Here is a 25,228-nt window from a genome sequence, read left to right as displayed (position 1 = left end):
TTACTTTATTCAAATATTAATTTAGAGTAATCCCTGAATAAAGACATTTGGGCATATTCGCATTTGCTGTCTTTTCTATGCGCAAGTTTGTTACTCTGTGCAACCGAAACAACACTGGTGAAACCAAACTGACGCATGCACGTAGCAAACCATTTCTGCATACCTCACCCACTGCTCCCGGCTGAATCCCGGTTGTTTACATGCACACCGATAAAAAACGAGCCACTCATGCGCTGTGACACCGAAGTAACAGCCTTTTATACAGAGATGTTGGCACGCAGCGAGTGTTGCAAGTCAACAAAACTAGAGTTATATATATTAATAAATATGTTGTTATGCAAGTTATATATAATATGAGTTATATAAGTTGTATATAATATGATGATGATCTTATTTTAGCTAAGCATGGATATAAAGCAGAAAGGAGAGATGATAAGTCAGAGAGGTAAGACTTAACATTAATTCTAAGTCGGGTCTAAGACACCAGGGGCCTCATGTATCAACGCTGCGTACGCACAAAAACTTTGCGTACGCCAGATTTCACGCTCAGAATCGCTCACGTTTGGATTTACTAACAATGAACTGAACGTGGGAATGTGCGCAGGTTCACGGCAGGTTTCTGGCTGGCGTACGCACATTTTTTGTGCGTGTCTGTTTTATTTCCATTGGCGACTCCTAGAGGCAGTTGTGTTAAATTCCTCTCTACAAAGTGTCTGATCCTTGCAATGGCAGCTGTATGAGACGGGTTCATATAGTAGGTATGTAAGATTTCCATACCACACAGTTGACCAGCTAAACATTAAAGCACAATTTGCAGCGGTCGCCTGTTTTCCCAATGTAATCTGAGCAATCTACTGCACGCACATTGCTATAAAGACACTATCTGAAGATGAATTTGCATGCGTGAATCAGAAACATTTCCATTCAATAAATGTGCAAATAAAATATGATGCACAAACTTATTGATAATTCCTACTTGTCTTTCTCGTGATAAATAGTGGGCAAAATCTGATATGTAGCGGGGAAAAAAAGAAGAAAGAGTTTATCAGACGCTGGATTCGAGCCGAGTTTATGCTCGAGCGTGTCAGTACAAGATCACATGCTTCTTATGAGGTGCGCCACTGAGACTGCTAAGGGTACTGCAACATTTTTCAGTTATAAACCACACTATTTCTGTTTTAAATGCACTCAGTGCGATGTTCAGACCCAACTGTGTTAACCGTATCAGCTAAACTCTCCCACTCTATTTTTTTCTTTTGTTGTTAATTCCGGAGAACAAACTTGCAAATAACACCGCTTTTCTCCGGTCTACCTCCGAAAGCAGCACCTCCAATTCACATTCTGTTCAAAGTTTCTCTTTTTGCTTGATTTTGCCGTTGCTTTTTCGTTGGGTTTTGCCATTAGCATAGTCATTAGCATATTCATACGGGGGAGGAGGCAGGGAGGGGTTTTGTGCTCGTGCATGTTGCGCTCAGTTTCACGTTCATTCAGATGTACAAAAGAATATGCGTGAGATTCAGCGTACGCAGTGTTTCATACATCTGAATTTTTTTCTGCGTACGCACATTTACAGCTTTGTACGTACGCAATGTTTTAGTAAGATTTCCACGCAAGTCTTCGTACATGAGGCCCCAGATCATTCTATAAAGCATATATTTTTTATTCTATAGATTTTGTCAAAGATTGTCATGATATTCATGCAAAAGGTTTCTTAGTTTTAAGTTCTTAGTTTTATTTAATTTTAATAATTATAAAAAAGTGTTATATTTACTGAAAATAAATAATTATATTCATTATTAGTCAAATTTTGTTTGTTCGTATGTTGTTTGAATAGTTTGTTTGAGACAGCTACATTGTTCCAACGAGAGTAACAAAAAGTCTTAGTTTTTCAAAAAAGGGCTGGTTGGGGGGTATATCTAAACTAAAACCACCACTGATAACAGTACAACATCAATGCTGTAAAAGAAACCTTATCAAAATAAAATGAGTCACATTAATCTTTCATAGGAAGTTAATTGGTGGCTGCAAAACTGTAGCTGTGCATATAGCCCAAAATAATGTTGAAGGGGACTCTTATTTTTTTCAGTGGCTGTATATAAATATAAAACTAAATTGGAAATAACATTTTAAAACTTAGTTTCCATCTTCTCTGTTGTGTTTAGGAGCTCAACTGTTAGTACATCCTGGTGAAGACATGAAGGGGGACATGATAGTTGTGGCGGCCCCTCGTTGTACCCTACACAGGGTGACTGAGGAACTGGGCCTCTGCAAAACCTACCAGGATGGAGACATGAAGGCCTTCTCCTTTGAGGACCGTGACAACTTTTGCAACATTGGTAAGGATTTCAGGTTATGCTAGCACACTAATGTTTCTTGTATCTCATATTTTATAGTATTTTATTATTCATTTATTTTCTTGTCGGCTTAGTCCCTTTATTAATCTGGGGTCACCACAGTGGAATGAACCGGCAACTTATCCAGCATATGTTTTACGCACAGATGCCCTTCCAGCTACAACTCATAACTGGGAAACATCTATACACACTCATTCACACACATACAGTATGGACAATTTAGCTTACCCAATTCACCTACACCACATGTTTTTGGACTTTGGGGGAAACCGGAGCACCCGGAGGAAACCCAAGCATTATTTCGGTACATGCAAACTCCACACAAAAATGCCAACTGACCCAGCCGAGACTCGAACCTGTGACCTTCTTGCTGTAAGGCGGTTGTGCTACCCACTGCGCCACCGTGCTGCCACTATTTCTTCATATTTTTTCTATTCATTTAAACGCATGTACCTTACTGGTGATGACAAAGTAGATGCCACGTGTGTTTGTGTCAGCATGTAAATGTTAGCGTTTGCTAATATTATTAACTCTCAGACCTTTGTTATGTGACTGTTCCTGCAGATGACACGCAGCAGTTCCTGACGCTGGCCGAGAGGCAGTTCATAGTAAAACATGAAATGGATCTAATGAAAGCCTTGGAGGACCAGCGTATCCCAGGAATCCCAGCACCCGCGGGAAAGTTAAAAGCCAGAGAGAGTATCTGTGAGTGTTTTTGTGCTTGTGCTTGTATGTGTTTTTGTGCTTGTATTTTGTGCTGATTTTTGTGCTTGTATTTTTGCTGTTTTAGTATGCGTAATCAGATTGCAAATGTTCTAACTTACATTAAAACAAGTTGTATGCATTTTAGCCTATTAGCAGCATCTCAATAGCATGTGTTAGGATATTGCTAACATGTTTTAGCATAATGCAAATTTCTTTTTATCTCATTACCGTGCTGTTAGTGTCATGTTTTAGCACACTGCTAACATAATTTAGCACAGTGCGAGCATTCTAACACTTATATTAACTTTTTTCTTGTTTGTTCAACATGTTTGTTCAGTGGTTTGTTCAAGTCTGTTAACAATGTTTTAGTGAATTTAGAACATTTTACAACTTTGATCACTTTTTGCTAGCATGTTTTAGCATGCATAAGTTAGCATGCATTATACAATTTTTGTTATGTTGCTAGATTGTTTTCTAGCATGATATTTAGCATTTTGGCACTAATTAAAAAAACATTAGTTGCGTAATGTTGCTTTTAAGGGTTTAAATCTGTTGCCAGCATTACTCTTTTGTACACCTTTTATTTGCACTTTTTAGTAGTGGTGGGCAAAGCAAGGCTTCATGAAACACTAAAAAAGTCGAAGCAAATGTGTCGAAGCTTCGAAACGTTTCGAAACCCCACTCTATGGTGATACCTAGTAGCAATTTTTTATGTATTTCACTGGAATAGCTTCAGCAAAGAAAAGTTGAGCAAATTGAGGTATTAAACCTCACTTTGTAGGATTGAACCAACAAGTGATTTAGTGGAGTGGTGAGGGTTCCTGACTACCGTACAGGGATAGTGGGTTCGAAACTAGACTAATGCAGCTATTTTGAAATGCTTTAATACTAGTTTTGAATGCTTTGTTCTTGTATCGTTTTGTTTCAACGTTGGTCTGACATCCGATTGAACACTTTGTGAATAAATATGTCTTGTTTTGATCATAAAACAGAGTTGTTGCTAGATCAGACAAGGTTGTGGCCAGAAGTTAAGAGGAATTATTTATATTATACATTAAATTTCACATTGTATTTTATTAATGTCTATCCAAAACCTACACCCAACCATCACAGTGCTGTAAAAATATTAATTATTGTTTTACAGTGTTACAAAAATGATGCTAAATTGATTTTATTTCGTTTTAGTTTTAGCAGCAGTATCCTATCTAGACTACACCATAAAACAACATGATTAAAACACACAAAATCATGATTTCGCAATATTTGTACAAGTTGGGATTCAAACCCAAAAGCCATTTGGAGCACAGTAACAATGTGCACACGCACGGTCCACTAAGCCATATGAGATAGAAGATTTTTCTGACCCTGTCAGTCCAATGCAAATTTGCCGGGTCTCGAAACGCTTCTGAACTGATCGATGCTTTGAATCGCTTTAGTCATGTGACCTGGGTGTTTCGGCTTCGGTGCAGTGTTTCGAAACACTTACGCTTCACTTTTTAGCACAGTGTTGCACAATGATGCTAATATGTTTTAGCATGTTTCTTGCATGTTTTAAAACTTTGTTATATTTTAACGTGTTGCTGTTTTTTAACATATTGCTAACATGGGGATCACATTGCTCGCATGTTTTAGAACATTGTTAACTTCTCAGTGTGTTTCATTACAGTGCTTGTTGCTAACATTTTTTACGATGTTTTGCTAACATGTTCTAGGCTACTTTTTATGTTTTGATAGATAGATAGATAGATAGATAGATAGATAGATAGATAGATAGATAGATAGATAGATAGATAGATAGATAGATAGATAGATAGATAGACACTAATAAAACATTCTTGTTTTTTAATGTTGTTTTAAAGCTTAAACTTGTTGCTAGTATATTTTAAAACAGATTGCTAGCATTACCAGCATTTTTAGCACAGCCTTGAACAGTGATACTAAGATGTTTTAGCCCGTTTCTTCCATGTTTTAAAACTTTATTTTATTGTAATACATTGCTATTTTTAACACATTGCTAACATGTTTTAGCCACGTTGCTTGCATGTTTTAGAACAGTGCTAATTTTTAAATGTGTTTCATTATATTGCATGTTGCTAAAATCTTTTAGAATGATTTGCTTTGATGTTCTAGGCTACTTTTTCGGTTTTATAGATAGATAGATAGATAGATAGATAGATAGATAGATAGATAGATAGATAGATAGATAGATAGATAGATAGATAGATAGATAGATAGATAGACACTAATAAAACGTTCTTGTTATTTAATGTTGTTTTAAAGCTTGCTGTCAAACTTGTATAAACGCAATATCACACTCGTAGCAGTGCGATATGGCTGTATATCGGCACTGGTGGGGGCACTAAGGCACTTGGCCTGCGCCCTCATGCCAACGTAGCCTCCACCAGTGCCGATATACAGCCATATCGCACTGCAACGAGTGTGATATTGCTCATATATATATAAATTGTTGACGCATTACTCAGAGGAACTTTTTGTTCTTATTCCATGGCAACTAACTTCTTAAAAGCATTATCGCCACCTACTGTACCGGATGTAACTAACGTTGGTAATGAGAATGAGTTTTGAAAGGGGCAGAAGACGTGAAGGGAAGGAGGGGGGTACAAAAATACATTTGTACTCTGTAACAGTACAATATGCTAATGTTTTAATCCCCAATTTAAGCAATTCCACAAGTATCCAGTAGGTTCCGCTGTACTCTCTCTTTCTCTCTCTGTCTCTGAACTGCTTAGTCACTTCATGCTGCCTTTAGACTGTCAATGATTTTCCCCTCCCTCCAGCAAAGTGACAGTTCACCCAAAATTGAGCATTTAATCATTATTTTTTGGCCCTCAAGTGCTCCCTAAACAGTTATGGGTTTCTTTTTCTTCTGTTGAACACAAAAGAATATATTTTGAAAAATTGTAAAAAAAAAAATGGTAGCATTAATATCCATAGTAATAATAAATACTATGGAATTCAGTGGCTACCAGTTTTCAGCATTCTTCACAATATCTTCTTTTTTTTGGGCTGAAAAATGGAACAAGTGGAGGGAGAGTGAACTGTTGCTTTAAAGCTAATCTGCTGGTGTGCTGTTTGTGTTTTGCAGTGCAGAAGCTGGAGAAGGCAGGTTTGATCCGCAGTATCACTCCTCTGCATGATCAGGAGCGTCTGGCGGATCTGGGAAAGCAGTGGTACTCGCAGAAGAGCCTATGGGGGCAACCGCTGGGTACAAACACACGTTCTCTATTTAAATCATGCACTATTATCTGCCGTTCAGGACCATTTAATCTAGTTTAATTGTTGTCATGGAGATGCTGTAAAACTTTATGAAGTCATTTGACTAAAACCCGTAAAAGTATTAGATAATTCATTTGAACAACGTGCCTTTTATGGCAAATTGTACATCAGAGGTTCTTTGAATGTTTTTAGGACTAGGTATAATGTTAACTCTTTTATTTTTTTATATTTATTTAAAATATTAAATTCATTTTTATTTCTATAGTGCTATTAAAATGTAGATTGTGTCAAAGCAGCTTAGCATAGAAGCTCTAGTAAATTAAAATTTAAACTATGTCAGTCCAATTTTCAGAGTTCAATTTAGTTCAGTTCAGTGTGGTTTGTTTTTAAATATGTATTTAATTATGTTTTTTTTTTACTGTATTTATTGACATTGGAAATCCAATAAGAAAATTACTTTATTCACATAAATAATACATCTATAATAATAGTTATTATATTTATTGTATAATAATGAACCTAATTATAATTATATTACTAATAAATATAATTTTATGCTTATTATTTGTGTGTTTTACCATTTAAGTAAATGTAGTTTTTGTTTGTTGTTTAATGATTTAAATGTTTATTATAATATTTCTATAAAATTATAATATTACTAATTATAATATAATATACTGTTAGAAAAACATTTTAAAACATGCTGTAGTAAGTACATCATATTTAGGTTATCGTAAATATTTGACTATTGACTAAATATTCTTCAAATACTATAATCAGGACTTGACAGTAAAACCCACCAACCCGCCAAATGCGCTTAGATTCCAGCTGTGTTTGACAGCCATTCCCACTAACCACTTTGGCTGGTTGAAAAAAAAAATTCATTCTAGTTTTTTTAAAAGCAGGGTTCAACAATAAGAATGGCCCAATGTGCATGCAAATGTGAACTTAGAATAAAGAAGCAGCAAGACTGACAAAAATAGTGTTTACACAAGCAAAAGAAAGCAGGTGAATACCAAAAGAGATGATGATCATTCGCGCGTACAGGTGTCGTGATGTGCGCGACTGTTTAAAAAACATGCACACTCCTGCTTCCTGGCGCAAAGCAGCCGTGCCTGGAAACACAACTGCAGGGATCGGTTTTTTTTGAAACAAACTGGAGAAAAAGTGACACTCATGCACCCACAGTCCTGCTGCTTTCAAGAGCTCTAGATGTTTTTTAAAAAATGTTTTTTTGCAACCAATAGCAATTGCCACTTTTGCTTTAATGATTTTCGAACAGATTATTAATTGACCTTACCATGTGTACGCCATTATATGTTGATTATTACACTTGGTATGTTTTTCACCCGCCCAGGGCTCAACAATAAGGACTGTGACTCGTTACTGGCCAAATCACAAAATTTTAATTATCCTGTGACTATTTGTCAATTGCGTGTCTAAGAATCGTAAAACAATTTGTGCTTTTAAGTCTTTGATTGCTACCTTGTCTGTGAAGTTGTAAACACCATATTGCTTTTTGGTTCCTTTTATCTGATTGGCTGTTGTGAGCATGTTATTTTTTTCCACAACCTGGTAAAAACCAGTACAATTAAGAGACGGCGACATCAAATTATGAGGCTAAAAGAAAACGTTTGTTTCTTACGTTGTGGAAACAGACATTGACATGGGTACAACACGACGAAAAAAATGAAGTGATGTTTTGTATAGTTTTCCGGCACTTTTAAGTCAGCCACCTTTTGTTTATAAAATACCTACACATTTTTCATACTGCTATATTTTACTGCTAATTATTTTAACATTTTAAAAATATTTAAATTCTAGATTCACAGACATTATTTTTTGACGCATTATTTAAAATATGTGGCTAAGAAATAGTTATTTATTTATTTGTTTTGGTGGGGCCAGTGAAAATTTTGGCAGGGCAAGTAAAAATCTGAACCGCTGGTCCAGTTGGGCCGTAGAAAATGTCCTTAGCGTTGAACCCTGCCTGCTTTTTTTGGCTAAAAATAATTTTTGTTAATGTTTTTTTTTTTTACAATAACATTGCTTTAATGGGAGATTAACTCTCCATTTAAGTGTAGTTAACTGGTGATCTGAAAGACCTAGCCAAATTTTTAGATACATGGCAATAATTCATTTTTAAATGTCAATGTCAAAAGTTGAATAAAAAAGTGCATGTATACAGCCATATTTTAGCTTGTTTTGACCAATTCTGAAAAATTTTGACTAATAAATAATTATTTAATTAATTGTTGGTGTTGTACGAGAAAATTTTGAGAAAATAAATCTGTAGAGTTTAGCCCTAAAAAGCCAGGTGAAATAAAAAATAATTGCAGTGCGACACTATGAAACCACAACCCATTTGCTCATGCACATTGAGGAAGCTCATACACAGTACACACAACAAAATAAATGAATGTCGAGGCAGGTGGAAATAGCAAAATCTTAAATCTTAAAATTTTAGCATGCCAAAGTCAAATTTGTATGTAATATATATATTTTCCTAACACCAAAATTGTGGCTAGGGAAAATGGCGAGTGGCTAGTAATGTTGGAAATCTACTAGCCACAGTGGCGGGTGAACAAAAAAGTTGATGTCAAGCCCTGATTCCAAATATTTTAGCAAATAAAATAAAATACTTGAAAAATTTAAACATGCAAGACAATTATAAATTAAATAGTATATAACTATACTATTCATTTTTTTTTATTAAAATTTTTACTATTAATCACGAAACACATATAAACAAACCAACAGACAATGCCCATTTTAACAATGCTAACAAAAATCTAAATAAATTATATGAGTAACTGTATACATTATTTTTAATTAATTGCGTTAAATATATATATATATATATATATATATATATATATATATATATATATATATATATATATATATATATATATATATATATATATATATACATACACAATTTATAATAATAATAAATAAATAATAGTAATAAAAATGTTTAGTAATAATAATAATAATAATAATAATCAGTAAATATACAAAATGAAAATCAATTCAGTTATTCCATACCATAACTCAAAGTACAACTTGAAGAGCAATACTATTTCATTTGTTGAAATACCTATTCTTACTCTCCCCAGACTACATCCACAATTATTTCGGCGGCACCATTGCCTACTACTTCAGCTTCTTGGACTTCTACACACTATCTCTGTTCCCTCCAGCTATTTTGGGTATCTTCATCACTTTTTTCCTCCCTAGCGCCAACTTCTCCACTGCAATTGAAACCGACAGCAATGCCTCTAGTAAAATTAGTGACGATGACCATCTTTCAGTGAGCTCGTACATGGTGCAGGCCGTCTTCAGTATGCTCTGGTCCACAATCTTCATGGAGCTCTGGAAGAGAAGAAGCGCCTCTTTATCATACCATTGGGGAACGTTCAATTTAGCCGAACAGTTTCAAGAGCCTCGGCCTGGTTTTCATGGAGAAATCGGGACTAATCCGGTGACTGGCAGATTAGAGCCGCTGTTTCCCGACTGGAAGAGGAAGATGAGGATGGGTTTGGTTTCAGTGCCGGTGGTTGGTTTTTTTTTGGGTTTGGTGATTTTAGGAATGGCAGGTTTCTATATTTGTGAGCGGCTGGTTTCAAGCTGGCATAAAGAATCAGGGTCGTATTTCACAGCTCCTTTGTTGTATCTGCCTTCGATCGCACATATAGTGTACACTAATGTGCTGGGGAATGTGTATCGCAACGTGGCCTTGAAGCTAACAGAGGCAGGTAAGAAAAATTATATAGAAACAAAATAAAAGAAAAATATTGATGGTAGATTAGTAATTATTGGGGTTGATATACTATACATATATATATATATATACACTACCTGACAAAAGTCTTGTCGTTTATCCCAGTTGTAAGAGCAACAAATAATAACTTGGCTTTTGATTGATCATTTGGAGAAGTGGCAAATGTCGATTTTTCAGAATCATCTGTTGAACTGCATCCCAATCATCACAAATACTCCAGAAGACCTTTTGGAACCCGCTTGGATCCAAGATTCTCATAGAAATCAGTCAAGTTTGCTGAAGGAAAAACCATGGTTTGGGGTTACATTCAGTATGGGGGCGTGCAGGAGATCTGCAGAGTAGATGATCAACATCTACAGCCTGAGGTGTCAAGACATTTGCACTCCTCATACTTTAGGTTCCACATCAAAGTTCCTGAAGGCAAAGAAGGTCAAGGTACTCCAGGACTGGCCAGCATGTCCAGCATTATTGAGCATGTCTGGTGTAAGATGACGATGCATTGAAGATGAATCCAAAGAATCTTGATAAACTACGAGTTCTGCAAGAACGATTCCTTTACCATACTAGATGACTTTATTAATAAGTTATTTGAGTCATTGCAGAGATGTATGGATGCAGTCGTCCAAGCTCATGGGAGTCAGACACAATATTCATTCCTTTTCCAAATAAAAAATTGAAAATCAAGGCATGATCAGAATCTAGAGGCCTTTGCCTTTCATATAAGCCACTTCTGAAACCAAATGATCAATTAGACTTCATGCTATTATTTGTTGTTCCTAAAACTTGGATTCTATCTATCTATCATCTATCTATCTATCTATCTATCTATCTATCTATCTATCTATCTATCTATCTATCTATCTATCTATCTATCTATCTATCTATCTATCTATCTATCTATCTATCTATCTATCTTTCTGTCTATCTGTCTATCTGTCTGTCTGTCTGTCTGTCTGTCTGTCTGTATGTTTGTCGATCATTCTATCGTTTTATCTATCATTTTATCTATATATCCATCCATCCATCCATCCATTCATCCATCCATCCATCCATCCATCAAATGATGATAAAAATAGAATAAATAATATATAAGAAAAACAGTTCAAATAAAATAAAAATAAACTAAAATGTTCTGAATTTTTTGTAATTTCAGAAAATCATAGGGAGGAATCATCTTTTGACTATCATCACACCACTAAAGTCCTTGTGGTGAGTTTTCTCATTCTCTCCATAGCCATTTGATGTTTTTCTTGATTCATTTTTTTGTTTGTTTTTCTTTATTTCTCAGTTGTTAGACCTTAAAGATCTCAAGTGTATTTTAAATGCTGTTAACTGTACATGCCCGTACACATATTCTGTAGGATAATTGAATACTAAATGAAAATATCCCATGTGCTTTAATCTCCCTCTCTTTCACATTCAGTTTACATTTTTCAATAACTTTGCTGTGCTGTTCCACATTGCCTTCTTCAAAGAGGACATGCCACTTCTGCGCAAGGTGAGATTCCAAATAGTTCTTTTGCATATGATAATATAAGATCTAGTGCATCTACAGTAGGCTGATCAGAACATTGAAAATAGAGTGAAGGAGCTATGACGTCACCTTGTAGGCTAATCGGCTGCTAGCATAAAACTGGCTCCCTCTATAAAATCCTTAGCATTTTCCCATAGGCTTTTCGGAGATTGCAAATAATAAGCTCTGTGTTCAAACACTGTTCATTACACTTACACGTTTTGTCGAGCCGGATAATCCTCACACGATAATACAACTTTTAGCACTTTTGGATCTTAATGCAAACGCAAGAACTGAAAAGCTAATATAAGGCTATAAACGGACTACAGTGCCTTTAGGGCGCTCGCCTGTGACGTCAGAACCACCCTGCTACAGACAACTTTTCAAGCTTATTTTTAGAAATAATGTCCTTGACCTATGCTCCGATGATACTCAAATACCCTATCAGAAAAGTCTAGTGGCTGGGAATAAGCTTTTTACAGTGTCTGCTATAATGTTAACATTGTTTTCGTGTGTTTACATATGGCCACTGTGTTAATGCACAAATAGTTAAATATAGTTATCATCTTATTGCCACATTAGATCGTTATGATAACATAATATATGCCTTCTGTGATTTCCTGAAGATAAACACCAAAAAAGAACACAACTGGAATAATTACAGCAGTCGCGATTTCATGATCTCATATGAAGCATATGAGACATATGATGATGTGTGCAGGTGCTGTAGTGCTGTCCCAATTCTTAGGGATAAATTTTGAAGCTCTTCGCTTTAACCCTCGGTTGTAATGGCGACGGTTAGGGGTACAAAAATAGAATTGGGATTGGGCCTTACTCTCTCGGTTTATTATATTATAATCCACGCTATATATTATAAACAAATAAATACGCAAAAACACATAGACCTACGTGACTTTTGGGTAGTTTTTTACACAGGAAATACGTTTTGTTTTGCTTTTCGGTTTTTACAAAAGTTTTAAAAATGTATGTATAAATGTGCCTACATGGTATTATCAGAGGACATTTAAATAAGTGTATCGTTCACTTGCACACAGTTCTCTTACCTTAGTAAAAGATGACAGAAATGAGGCATGAGAGACAATTCTATCAAATGCCTCAAGTTCCATCATGGACACAGAACAACATTCAATACGCTTTCAATACTTTTTTTTGTTTGTCAGGAAGTACAGCAAAAAGCAGCACATACAGTCACATATGCTATATATTCTAAGGAGGAGTGTAAATATTGCAGTTCTGAGTGTAAATGTGTTCAGATGCAGAAAAAAAGATGAAAAGTCTATTGATCACGTTAAAATGACAGTTAATATGTATGTGTTTTTACACATGTATGTGTTTATTTACAAGTTTCCTGAGAGCAGGAAAGAGACAGACTGCACTGGTAAGCAGTATCCCCATAATATTATTTAATTAAAATTAATTCAGTAAAGGCATTATCTACACACAATATGAATGCCCAATTAGAAAAATACCACAAACTGTAAATTACGATTTATGAAAATACTCAAATAACAGACAAATCCAAATGTCTGCGCTCCAGAGCACTTCAGCTCGATGACGTATAACTCTCCAACTCTGCCTGTAGTCTTATTTAGCAACTAGATAGCAACAATCAAGAGTGTGATGTAACTGTTGTTTTATGTTGTAGAATAAAATGTAAAAGTATTTTGAGTTTGTGTTAGCCATGAACTTTATTTTAGCAATTTAACTGAAATCCCTTTTAAAACTCCTACTGACTTTGGGACAAGGAAACCAGAACTGCTAAAACGCTAACTTGCTTCCGGGTTTTGCATACAATTTAACGTCATAGTTCCTCAACTCTATAGGGGCTTTAATTCTGTCCACAGAGGCTGAATTGAGCTAAACTCTAATGTTAGGACTAACATTCTCTTGAACTACCTTTAAAATTACATATCTAAAATTATAATTTTAAAATGATTATATTTTTAATTCATAAAACTATAAAATTATTAGCGGTTTGCAATAGTTGAAGGAAGTTATTGATCTCAAGTTTGCAATGATGTACCACAAGGTTAGGTAGTAGGACCATTGCCTTTTACCCTGTATATTACCTTTGGAAGACGCTTAACATACTTTGGAAGTAGTGCTTTTTTGTGATTGAATGTTGTGGCTTGATTTTCTTTTTTGTTTTAGAGCAGTGTTTCCCAACCCTGTTCCTAAAGGCACACCAACAGTACACATTTTCAACCTCTCCCTAATCATACACACCTGAATCAACTCATCAGAACATTAGAAGAGAAGCCAAATCCTAAAATGAATGGGTCAGATAAGGGAGACATCCAACATATGTACTGTTGGTGTGCCTCCAGGAATAGGGTTGGGAAACACTGATCTGCTGTAGTAGCATATCCTATTTGCAGTGAAGATGATTTCAGATTAGTGAACTCATGTTGAGACCAGATTGAAACTTTGTTTTTAATTTCATCCACAGAGACTGTCCTCTCTTTTGATCGTGACCCAAGTAGTCGGTCAGTTCACTGAGGTAGTGGTTCCTTTCTTGGTGGACCGTTTCCTCACATCTGCAAACAGAAACTTGAAGGAAGATGACCCAGAAGTGGACCATCTCCAGGCTCAAGGAAGTCTGCCAGCTTTCCCAGTGAGTTTTTATGCTTAATACACTCAAATGGTTTGATTTCAAGTGTATAAATTTCTTAATTTTGTTAAATTTTGCAGGGGCTGTTTGCGGAGTACATCGAGCTGCTGGTTCAGTTTGGCTACTTGAGTCTCTTCTCTTGTGTCTATCCTCTCACTGCCCCTTTGTTACTTCTTAACAACCTCACAGAGATCCGAACTGATGCCTACAAGCTATGCAAGCTCTTCAACAAGCCCTTTTCTGCCCCTGTGGCCAACCTGGGTGTATGGCAGGTCAGAATTATGTCTTCTTACGAAAAATGTTTTAAACGCTTTCATGATACTCCGAGTCCTAACGTGTGTCTGTCTGTTTTTAGCTTGCATTTGAGGTGCTGAGCTTCATCTCGGTCATTTCTAACTGCTGGCTGTTGCTGCTGTCACCACGTGTAAAGGAGTGGACACAGGAAGCTGGTCTCAGCAGCAGCCAAGTTATTGTCATTGCCGTCATTGTGGAGGTTAGAGTCAGTTTAGTTACATTTTGGCCTTTTAAAATGCTGAAGGAAAAACTCATCCAAAAATTTAAAAAATGAGCAATTGAAAGCCCGGCAGAGGAACATAATAAATGTTTACTTTTTATGCGTTGTGTGTTCAACAAAATAGTAATTATACACTTACTGGCCACTTTATAAGGTACACCTTTCCAACTGCTCGTTAACGCAAATTTCTAGTCAGACAAACACATGGAAGCAACTCAATGCATCTAGGCATGTAGACATGGTCAAGACGATCTGCTGCAGTTCAAACCAAGCATCAGAATGGGGAAGAAAGGTGATTTAAGTGAATTTGAACATGGCATGGTTGTTGGTGCCAGATGAGCTGTTCTGAGTATTTCAGAAACTGCTGATCTGCTGGGATTCTCACACACAACCATTTCTAGGGTTCACAGACAATGGTCCGAAAAAGAGAAAATACCAAGTGAGTTGCAGTTCTGTGGGCGCAAATGGCTTGAGGAGAAATATCCAGACTAGTTCAAGCTGATGGAAAGGCAACAGTACCTCAAATAACCACTTGTTACAACCGAGGTTTGCAGAAGAGCATCTCTGAACACACAACTCATCCAACCTTGAGGCAGATGTGCTACAGCAGCAGAAGACCACACCGAGTGCCACTCCTTTCAGCTAAGAACAGGAAACTGAGGGTACAATTCGCAAAGGCTCAACCAAATTGGACAATAGAATATTAGAAAAACATTGCCTGATCTGATGAGTGTTGATTTCTGCTGTGACCTTCAAATGGTAGGGTCAGAATTTGACATCAACAACATGAAAACATGGATCCATCCTGCCTTGTATCAACAGTTCAGACTGGTGGTGTTTTAATGGTGTGGGGGATATTTACTTGGCACACTGTGGGCCCATCGGTAGTATTAAGCATCGTGTCAACGTCACAGCCTATATGAGTATTGTTGCTGACCATGTTCATGCTTTTCTGACCACAGTGTACCCATCTTCTGATAGCTACTTCCAGCAGGTCAACGCGCCATGTCATAAATCATCTCATTCTTGAACATGACAATGTGCTCACTGAACTCAAATGGCCTGCACAGTCACCAGAACTCAATCCAATAGAGCACCCTAGGATGTGGTGGAATGGGAGATTCGCATCATGGATGTGCAGCCGACAAATCTGCAGCAACTGCGTGATGCTATCATGTCAATATGGACCAAAATCTTTGAGGAATATTTACAGTATTTTGTTGAATCTATGCCATGAAGGATTAAGGCAGTTCTGAGGGCAAAAAGGGGACCAACTCAGTACTAGGAAGGTGTACCTAATAAATTGGCCAGAGAGCGTATAAGGCAGTGCTCACCAAACTTAATCCTGGAGGGCCGGTGTCCTGCAGGTTTTAGCTCCAACCCTAATCAAACACACCTGAACAAGCTAATCAAGGTCTTACTAGGTATACTTGAATCATCCAGGCAGGTGTGTTGAGGCAAGTTGGAGCTAAACCTTGCAAGGACACCGGCCCTCCAGGACTGAGATTTGTAACCCCTGGTATAAGGGTTAACGCAATTACAAAATGTTATTATTTTAGGGTGGAAGCACCCTTTAATTCAGCATCATTACCAGTGTTCGTGTGATGTTGGAACTGTGTAATGTACAAATTAAATGCACTTGAATCCAAACATAGTTTTTTCACAATTAAGAATATAATTACGTACTGCTTGAATTTGCTGTTTAAATTCTACTTGACTGCTCTTTATCAGTTTGTAGCTATATATTAAGTGGTTACAAATCACCAGTTTGGTATGGTGTACCACAGTTTAGTACTAGGACCCCAGCTTTTTAAAAAATCTAGCTTTATTGATGATTGATTTTTTTTGTTGTTGTGGCAAAGGTACATCACAAACTCATAAATGCTAGTTATGTCATGGACAGGATTAATTTTTATGTTAGAATTAGTGGAATTGCCCTGGCATGGTTCAAATTTGATCTTTCTGTCTGTTTTTAGTTTGTAGCTGGGAATTAAAAGGTTCTTGATCACATTTTTGGTATGGTACTAGGTTCGGTACTAGGGCTGTACTCATCACCTTAACCACCATATTACTTTTGGGAGACATTAGGAGTTCTTTGGAAGTAGAGTATAATAATGCATGAAAGTTTTTTATTTATTTATTTGTTTGTTTCTTTCTTTGTAGAAAAGAACATCATAAATCTTGCTTCCCACAAACTGAATTGAACTGAACTGATAAATACAAATTTCCATATCAGACTTAAATGAAGCATAAGCATGTTCATGAATTAGCAGGTTACTGTTTTCCCCCAAGCTCTGACTGAATGTTTGTTTTGTTTTCTAGCATGTCCTCCTCATAGTGAAGATGATTTTGGCCTTTATTATCCCTGATGAACCAGATTGGCTCCAAGTCAAGAGAGAACAAATTGAGTATAACTCCATGCAAGCGCTTAAAAAACAGGTACCAGTTTGTTTTAGCTAAATGCTAACTGTATTTCAACATTCTAGTATTTAGTTTAACAGCTTATATTACAGCCTATATATACATATAGGTGTTGAAAAGTGTAGTAGCAAGTTATCAACGAGTGTATTAGCTCATTTTAGCGATTAGCACATAGCTAGCAAGGATAGGCATAAGGAAATTGTCAATTTTAGTGAACTGTTTCCCCAATTGAATTCAGAATACTAACGTTAACTTAGTCTTTTATTAGTTTATATTGCAATATCATTTTGTTTACCATAAGGATTAAAAGATGTGATTTACCAAGAAAAGTATTTAAATCTAATGTACATCGTGGATCTCTTTTTCTCCCCCGCAGAGGATCAAGAGTACTCGTGTGGATGGCAAACTCCAGAAGGCCAAAATGGGAGAGTGACCAAAGACTTATTTCACAAGAAGGCAATCACCAGAAGGGAGGTGCTTGGCTATAAAGTTATATCACTTAGCCACTGTATACTTAACCTGCTAATGTACCTTATGGCACAGTTTACCAAAGACAGTTTCTACAGTTTACATGGTATTAAGGCCCAATGCACTTATTGTTTGAGGCACTTTTTTTAAACTGCTGGGGGAAAATATTATTGAGTTCAGGAATGATACTGTACATATAAGGAGAATTGAGAAACAAGCAGCTCTTTAGGCTATATGAAGCATTTTAAAAGAATAGCTCACAATCAGTATTGTATATAGTTTAAATTTGTTTAGTTCTGTTTGTATATTTGTTCTTACATTGTGACATTTTTACCTGATGGGTTTTATCCTTGGTTGTGTTGTACATTTCAAAAGATTTTATCATATTCTTACAACGCATTTTACTGGCATAATTAATCATGCAATGCTTGCCTTCCTGAAAACATTAGTGGCCTTGAAGATAGATATACACACATACACACACACACACACGCATACATGTCATAAAATAAATAGCTTAAACGTTACACAGTGGTCACTTGGTTTCTTGCAGTAATTCTTCCAGGGGAAAAAAAATACAACAGACACATAATGCAGTTTAATCAGTTTTAATAAATAAATATAAAAATAAATTAATCTCATTGAGACACAGTCGTAATTTTAGTAAGGGTCAATGGGACTATAGATAAACCCAAATCCAACTGTTGCTGAGTAATGGAGACCCATGTCAAATGAGAACCATCAAATCGAGTAGGGAAAATGCTAATTATGAAAACATAATGGATGTCTGTCTTTATATCGCTCTGCCCTTTGATTAGTTCAGAAAGATATACGTACTTAGTATGGGATTTAAATAAATTTTCATCTGTTATAGAGATGTAATGTGTCTATATAGGACTTCTTGAAATCTCTCCCCAAAGCACATGTCACATTTACAGCTGTTCTTATGCATTTGGTCAAGCTTATCTGTGGTCCGAAATACTGAAGAAAAAGTGTACACTTGCGTTGACTACAGTATGAGACGAAAAAAAGTATAAAATATTAATAAATGACTGGTGAGAAGTGCACTATGTATTGTGCAGCAACTTAGGAATGTGAAGTGACTGAAAATATTTGATGTCTTTAGAGTACCAAAGTAACAGTAACCACAGTCACACCGGCTGCTTAAATGTTTGTGATTGTGTTTAGGTTGTTCAGGAGGTAAAAACAACAGCAACCTCTTGCTTCTCTCATGCCATTGCAAGATACGAAGGCTGGATTCTCTTAATGTACAGTTTACGCTAGGCTCAGCTACGCTATTAGGCGTTACGTTAACATACAGCTCTTCAAATGTATTTACAACTATGACACAAGATACTATACGATCTGTCGATCATCAAGCTAGTGTCAAGAAGTCGCTACGTTTGTTGAATATGATGTGAAACAGAAGGGTTGAAATGTTTCGTTTGTATGCGCATGGTGCAAGGGTCAAAATACGACATCATACCAACAGCATAACATGTTGAAAGGAATATATATACACTGTACATGACTGAATATTTCAGAGCTTATCCCCTTACAACACATGTTAAAGATGCACCCAGAGACTAGATGATTAAACAAAAATAGATGTTCAATGTTATGTAATATAATTAATCTCCCTTCAATATCTTCTTACGTAAACAAAAAAACAAAACAAAAAAAAAACGGATATGTCTGTCACCATCTTTCCAAAAACCCTTGATAATTCTCTAATGCTCGATAAAGGCTTGAAAATATTTCCAAGAAATAGCAGTTTTAAAACAAACTCCCAAGTATAGCTCCAGGAAGACCAGTCTTCTGTGTAATATTACGTCCATTTCACACACAAACACCCCCAGCTATAACCTCTTTGTTCAAGCCCTCTTCTTGTTGTTTTAAAATATATATCACAGAAATACTTAGCATCTTTCCCTGGTCAGTCCCCGGCTCACAAAATGCTAATGCTATGCTAAGCTGTTCTGATTTAGCATGCTCTTATAACCATGCTCCCAAACTGTCACTGTTCACTGTATCAATGTGGCAAACTGTTCTGCTTTCTCCCCACTGCCTGAGGGTAAAGATGCTAGCTAACATGCTAGCATGAGGCAGTGGTGCTCGAAAAGCAACAACAGTGCCACAGCATGCAACTTCTTAAAGACTGAGTGAAGACTGTTGCCTCACAGGCGCCTGCAAAACCAAACCAAATGAACATCCACAACTTCTTGAATCAAGACATCCTCTGTTGTCACCATATGTTCTTGTGTTGGCTTATTCATTGTCACTCATAAAGCATGGTCTTCACCCACTTATTTAGTGATATGACTAAACTCTGTGATGCTTTTAAGGTGGTAAAGATATTACAGTGCAAGATGACGTTATTGAATTAAAGCTTCTACTCTAGCAAGACATATGCTACTTCTAATAAAAGTCTCTGAGATAGCACAGAATAGAGTGAGCAGTGTCAGTAGTGTTCATATACACAGCATTGTTTAACGGTCTTACAGGAAAGCAGCAAGGAATGCTGGGCAGGGAAAGAAAATAATGATATACATTACGCAGATTGTGTGGGAAAGCACCTCTGAGGTTACAGTTTGAGGTGAGAACGTGTTTTTTTGTGTGTGTTTGAACAACTTCAAATATTTGTTGGTTTTGCAGGGCTTCTGTTGATGCCAGTTTGTTTTTTGATCTCGGGATCCAGTCTCTACAACACATGGCAGCAGTTATACTGTGCAAATGGTAGAAGTTTCTCTTTAGAGGTGGGCTGGATGTTGAAGGATAAAGCTTTCTCACAGAGCGGGAACTGCATCAGACGTTCTCGCAAGTTCACATTTTTGACCTTGCTGGGATCAGCTCGGATAGTAGGGTCGGTAATTGTGCCTCTGGTTCCCTGGAGTACTTTTTGAGATTTAGGTTGTACCTCCTCAGGTTTCTCCAGTTCACCCACAGTCTTGCGCATCTCTACTCCATCAGGACCCAGGTCCACACAGTGGTTCCTTGGCAGGGATCTTGGGGAACCACAAGGGGTTGAGATCACTCCAGCCTCGAGCAGCCGAGATTTGGCTAAGGTGTTATTGTTGTTTTCTAGGATGTCCTTTGAAGGTTCACGTTGTCCCCAGCAGCACTGTACAACATCCAGTCTGGGAGCTGGTATAGGTCCGTCTACATTTGGACCTTGGATCTCTTCTCCTTCCTGCTCCTCTAAAGACAAGCTAACATGGGTGAACACACTCTTATCGTTTCCTTTACCCGGCTGCTTTGTATGTTTGAACTCTTCCACCTGTGGTTCAGTCTTTGGGGGCATCTCTACTTGATGTTCCACAGTGCCAGAAGGTATGCTTGACACTAAATCCAAAGGCTTCTTATGCTCTTCTATGCTCTCCGAGCCTTCCTCAAGTTCCTCCTCCTCCTCAGCTAGAGTTTCACAGTTTCCCATCCCCTTACTTGAATGCCTTCCAGTTCTCATCTGAGGCTCTGATTGCAAAGATGTTGTAGAGGGTTTCAATGACAGGTCTGTTGAAGGAAGTGGACCCAGTTTACCAGGTGCCATCTTAACCTTCACCTCATCTTCCTCCTCTTCCTCCTCACAGATCTGCTGTAAGGCTCCAAGGCTCTTGACAGTTGGTTGGTCCGGAGGTAGAGGGCGCATATTGAGGCTTAAGCATGGAGCCGTGCTGCAAAAGTCACTAAAGGAGTTATCATGACGGTTGGCTTTGGGAGCCAGCAGGTCCCCTGATTCACTCACACCACGCCGGACATAGCCAGTAGATAGAGAGCCAAGAGGTGCTAAGGCACTAAGGGGTGTACCCCTCAGTGTATCAGTCCGGGGCACTTGGCTCACCAAGTCCAGTGGTTCTGATATGGGTCTCCTGTAATGGTAACCAATAACAGTACTTAGCACAACATATTAGGAATCTTCAAGTACAAAGTGTGATGTAGTAAGATTTTACCATGTAAGAATCTTTATATTGAAGAATACTTGAACTTACTGTGTATTCCTCTGCTCAGGAGTGAGACTTGACTGCTCTTGCTTGTCTCGAAGAAGTCGCTCTCCCAGCAAGTAGTATGTGGCTGTTATGTGGTTATATCGGTCAGCCTCTAAAGCTCTGTCACACAACAATGTATTTGTATTATAAACTTGCATAATGTAACTTAGAAGAGGTCAAAGTGTTCTGTGACCAAAAGAAGAGATACCCACTCTTGGATGGCATCTCGGCCAGCGATGCTGCCACTAGTCATGGCTTGAAGTATGAACTCATGCTCCTCTGGTAACAAACTGCGGTGAGAGGTGAGTGGGGCAGCTGTAAATCCAGCAGGCGAAGGGTCAACACCCTGCAACCAAGGGTGGCTCTCTATCTCTGCAAGAGACGCCCGCTTAGCTGGATCCCTCTGCAGCATACGTGAAATCAAACTGAGAGATGGAAAAGAGAGAGGGAGGGAGTGATGAGAAATTATTCCATTTTAAACAGAGCAGAACGAGAACATCAGACATGACCTTCTGTGAGGGGGGGAAAAAGTAATAAGAAAAATCCCATCTTTTTAAATAGGCTTGATTTTGCCACCCTTCATCACTTCTGCCTCCATCTCACTTCATTTCGGTCTCACTCTACTTGCAATTTTTATACTTTCCTTTTCTAGCAATCTTAATAAATATTCTCTGCCTGGCTGACAGCCGATGATTGCACAGGCGCATCTTGCCGTCAGAGGAGACGGAATGAAAAGGAAGTGCTTATCTTTCTGTTGATTAATATTCATGAGCACCTGCAGAGAATTGGTGCTTCAGTGAGGCGAATGGAAAGAATATGGAATTGCTTGGAACTCCAAGCATTGAATGCACTGCACCCCAGCTTGTTTATTCAGGGCATTTGACTGTTTTATTTCACTGCAGCACTGGCACGCGCTCTGGAAACATGCATCTCCCTGAGCTGGCCAACAGGGGGAGATGTTTTCCCGTTCTCTGAGCATTTTGTGTGCGTGTTTATAATCCAACATGCTCCTTTGCCCTTGAACATCAGCAGAGGTGTGTTTAACCTCAACACCTTAAATAGCCACAAGGATGAAGGGTGTAAAAAAAGCAGATGAGATGAACACTGAGATGAAAGTCTGCCTCAAGACACAAGTGTTCTCTTCAAAGAAAACTCTTCCCATTAAAGGAGGCTTTTGATTGCGGTAGAGATCATGTGACTCAGTCACTATGTTTGGCTGTACAGCCAAGCCCAGATGTCTAACACACACTAGTACACACACACACTCCCTTGCACAATTGACTGATTCAGACCTAAACTCGAGCCTTGAGAGCTGTTGCTTTGGGGATGTTCTGACTACAAATAGCCCGGAATAAACCCACTTAAAAATAACTTTGCTCTGACAAAAGGCAGCCTTGTGTAAAAATCTGCTCACTACAGATCTGCCGTGAACCCACTTCAAAGCAAGCTTTCACGCCATTCAGCAGTGAATTGATCAATCTGTTGTACAAAGCAATCTGTACAAGGGACTAAACAGTTGTTGCATAGCATTTCTGTGGTTTGATTTCACATTCCAAACCCTTCTTAAGAGCAGTGCGGTGTTGTTATGATTCAAAAAGTGTACTTAAGTACTCAAGTACGTCTAATCCATCCGGAAAGTCTAGTTGGAAAGAAAATGAGGGAGTTGCCTTGAACTGTTACTTCCAATATTCATCACCTTGCCCAAAGTTGTAAATTTGGTATGTCTGCCGTAACTTGCTCATGAATCAAACCTCTGCACATCCAAACCAATTCTGATTGGCTTGTTGAATGTCATTTTGAGCGCCTCAGCCTGGGATTGGCTGGTCCAAGTGGGTGTTAACAGATAAAAGTACAGTACTGTATGTTCAGATGGGCTTCGTCTACACGTAGGTATGAAGTTTGGCATGAAAGTGGTACAAATTGGAGTGCGAGGGAGTGGTGTTTGAGAGGCGAAACACTGTGTTCCGATGGCACAAAGCTGTCAAGGACATCTTAAATGTAGTCTATTTACTCAGGCTTGTTTTGAGGGCATGCTTCAGATCAGCTGGAAGATCTTTGCCATGTGGGTTTTATAAGGGTTTTGTTCTTGCTAATATTGGTTTCTAGACATGCTGAACTCTCCTGCACCGGCTTGGAAAGAAAAGGCCATTGATGTAGGATACCGCCTAACCCCAAAATAAACACTCAGTCAAATTTAATAAGCCTCGTTACATAACGGCCAACCACTATCTTGCTGAAGAGATCTAGATTTTAAGTACAACGCATAAATCCTCAGAGAAAATGCCAATGGGGTAGATAAACAAGATACTGTAAGCTGCTAGTTTCCATTTTGGGTGAACTTTTCCTATAATATTCTCACCCTCAAGCCTTGTTCTGTGTATATAATTGTTTTTTTTCTGTCAGATGAACACTAGTATTTACAATTTTATCCTGGTTCTTTAATGCTGTATGATGGTGGATTTATTTTGAAGCTTCCAAACTACTTGTAAAACTGCTCCAATTGTGTTTGTCTGACAGAAAAGGGTTTTATACAACAAGGGTGGTTTGAGGGTGAGTAAATTAATTGGAGATTTTCATTCAATGTTTCTTTATTGTACAAGTATGCAGTGATCTGCAGGCTTCAGTATATCAGTTGATGAGGTGTTCAGATGGTATACATACTCTTTGCACTGGGCAGAGATGTGGTTGGGCACAGTGTATCGACAGTCCATGATCATGATGAGCGTCTCGCTGTCATTGGTCTCTTGAAAGGGCGGGTGTCCACAAACCAACATATAGAGGATCACACCCAGTGACCAGATATCTGAAACACACAAAAACCACGAGTTACAGTGAGAACTTAATCTTACTGATTTTTAACATTTATTTGGTTTAATTATTGGACAGGATTTAAAATAGATTTATAGTTTTACAGATTATGTATTGTAAATAATACATTTATGGTGTGAAATGGCATTTATAAATGTGAAATTAAACATGCTTTTAAAATGTATAATTACATAATGTAATGCACACAATTACATATATGACAAAAAATTATTAAATTTATATAGTAAATCATATATATCACATATATATGTTGGACCATTTTCCAGATCATTTTTCAATGTCATTTGCCTTCCATTTATTACAAAAACAATACACTTTTGGTTTTAACAAACATAACTTAGAACCTGTAATTTTATTAAAAAAATGAAGAAATAATCAGCTGAATAAAAATAAATTGTAAATAAAATATTCAGTACTGTGGAAAATTCACTGTTACTACTGTTGCTGATAACACTACATGTAGAAATCTAACATTATAATTTGTACAACCCATAATTATTTATTATTTATTATATTATTTCTCATTTTCAATAAATGATTCAGTCATTCACTCATCAAACTTAAAATTTCATTGCTAGATGGATCATTTTTGAAGAATTATTTAGTGGCTATTGATTAAATAATGTCATTTCTGCCTACAACTTTCATTTTTGAGCGTCAAGTTAAGTGCATATAATGGTGATTTTAATCTTTATGATTAACACATCAGTGGTTTTATCTAAACTATAAACTGTTTTCCCAGTTCTTCTGTGTTATTTGACTGTTTGTAACTTCATATCTAACTG

General features: G+C 37.3%; 2 protein-coding genes across 10 annotated transcripts in view; one reads left to right on the top strand and one right to left on the bottom strand.

The window, feature by feature from the left end:
* Window positions 1-18,158, top strand: part of ano10b (anoctamin 10b) — a 30,030-nt gene extending 11,872 nt beyond the window's left edge. For all 8 annotated transcript variants that reach the window (XM_073942169.1, XM_073942166.1, XM_073942168.1 and 5 more), the window contains 11 exon segments: window positions 2,163-2,336; window positions 2,919-3,059; window positions 6,166-6,285; window positions 9,419-10,057; window positions 11,237-11,292; window positions 11,507-11,581; window positions 14,067-14,231; window positions 14,309-14,500; window positions 14,584-14,721; window positions 17,065-17,181; window positions 17,540-18,158. In XM_073942169.1, coding sequence (XP_073798270.1) covers window positions 2,163-2,336; window positions 2,919-3,059; window positions 6,166-6,285; window positions 9,419-10,057; window positions 11,237-11,292; window positions 11,507-11,581; window positions 14,067-14,231; window positions 14,309-14,500; window positions 14,584-14,721; window positions 17,065-17,181; window positions 17,540-17,596 — 1,874 coding nt within the window. In that variant the 3' untranslated portion in view covers window positions 17,597-18,158.
* Window positions 18,159-18,223: 65 nt separating this feature from the next.
* Window positions 18,224-25,228, bottom strand: part of snrkb (SNF related kinase b) — a 37,985-nt gene continuing 30,980 nt past the window's right edge. Inside the window, exons 3-6 of one of the 2 annotated variants that reach the window (XM_073941919.1) lie at window positions 24,276-24,417; window positions 21,827-22,039; window positions 21,618-21,734; window positions 18,224-21,497 (exon numbers count right to left, since the gene is read on the bottom strand). In XM_073941919.1, coding sequence (XP_073798020.1) covers window positions 20,333-21,497; window positions 21,618-21,734; window positions 21,827-22,039; window positions 24,276-24,417 — 1,637 coding nt within the window. In that variant the 3' untranslated portion in view covers window positions 18,224-20,332. 2 annotated transcript variants of the gene reach the window in all.

This window comes from Danio rerio, chromosome 25 (assembly GCF_049306965.1).
Source record: "Danio rerio strain Tuebingen ecotype United States chromosome 25, GRCz12tu, whole genome shotgun sequence".
NCBI lineage: Eukaryota > Metazoa > Chordata > Actinopteri > Cypriniformes > Danionidae > Danio > Danio rerio.
Note: the sequence above shows the minus strand (reverse complement) of the source record. Positions and strands in the feature narration are given on the sequence as shown.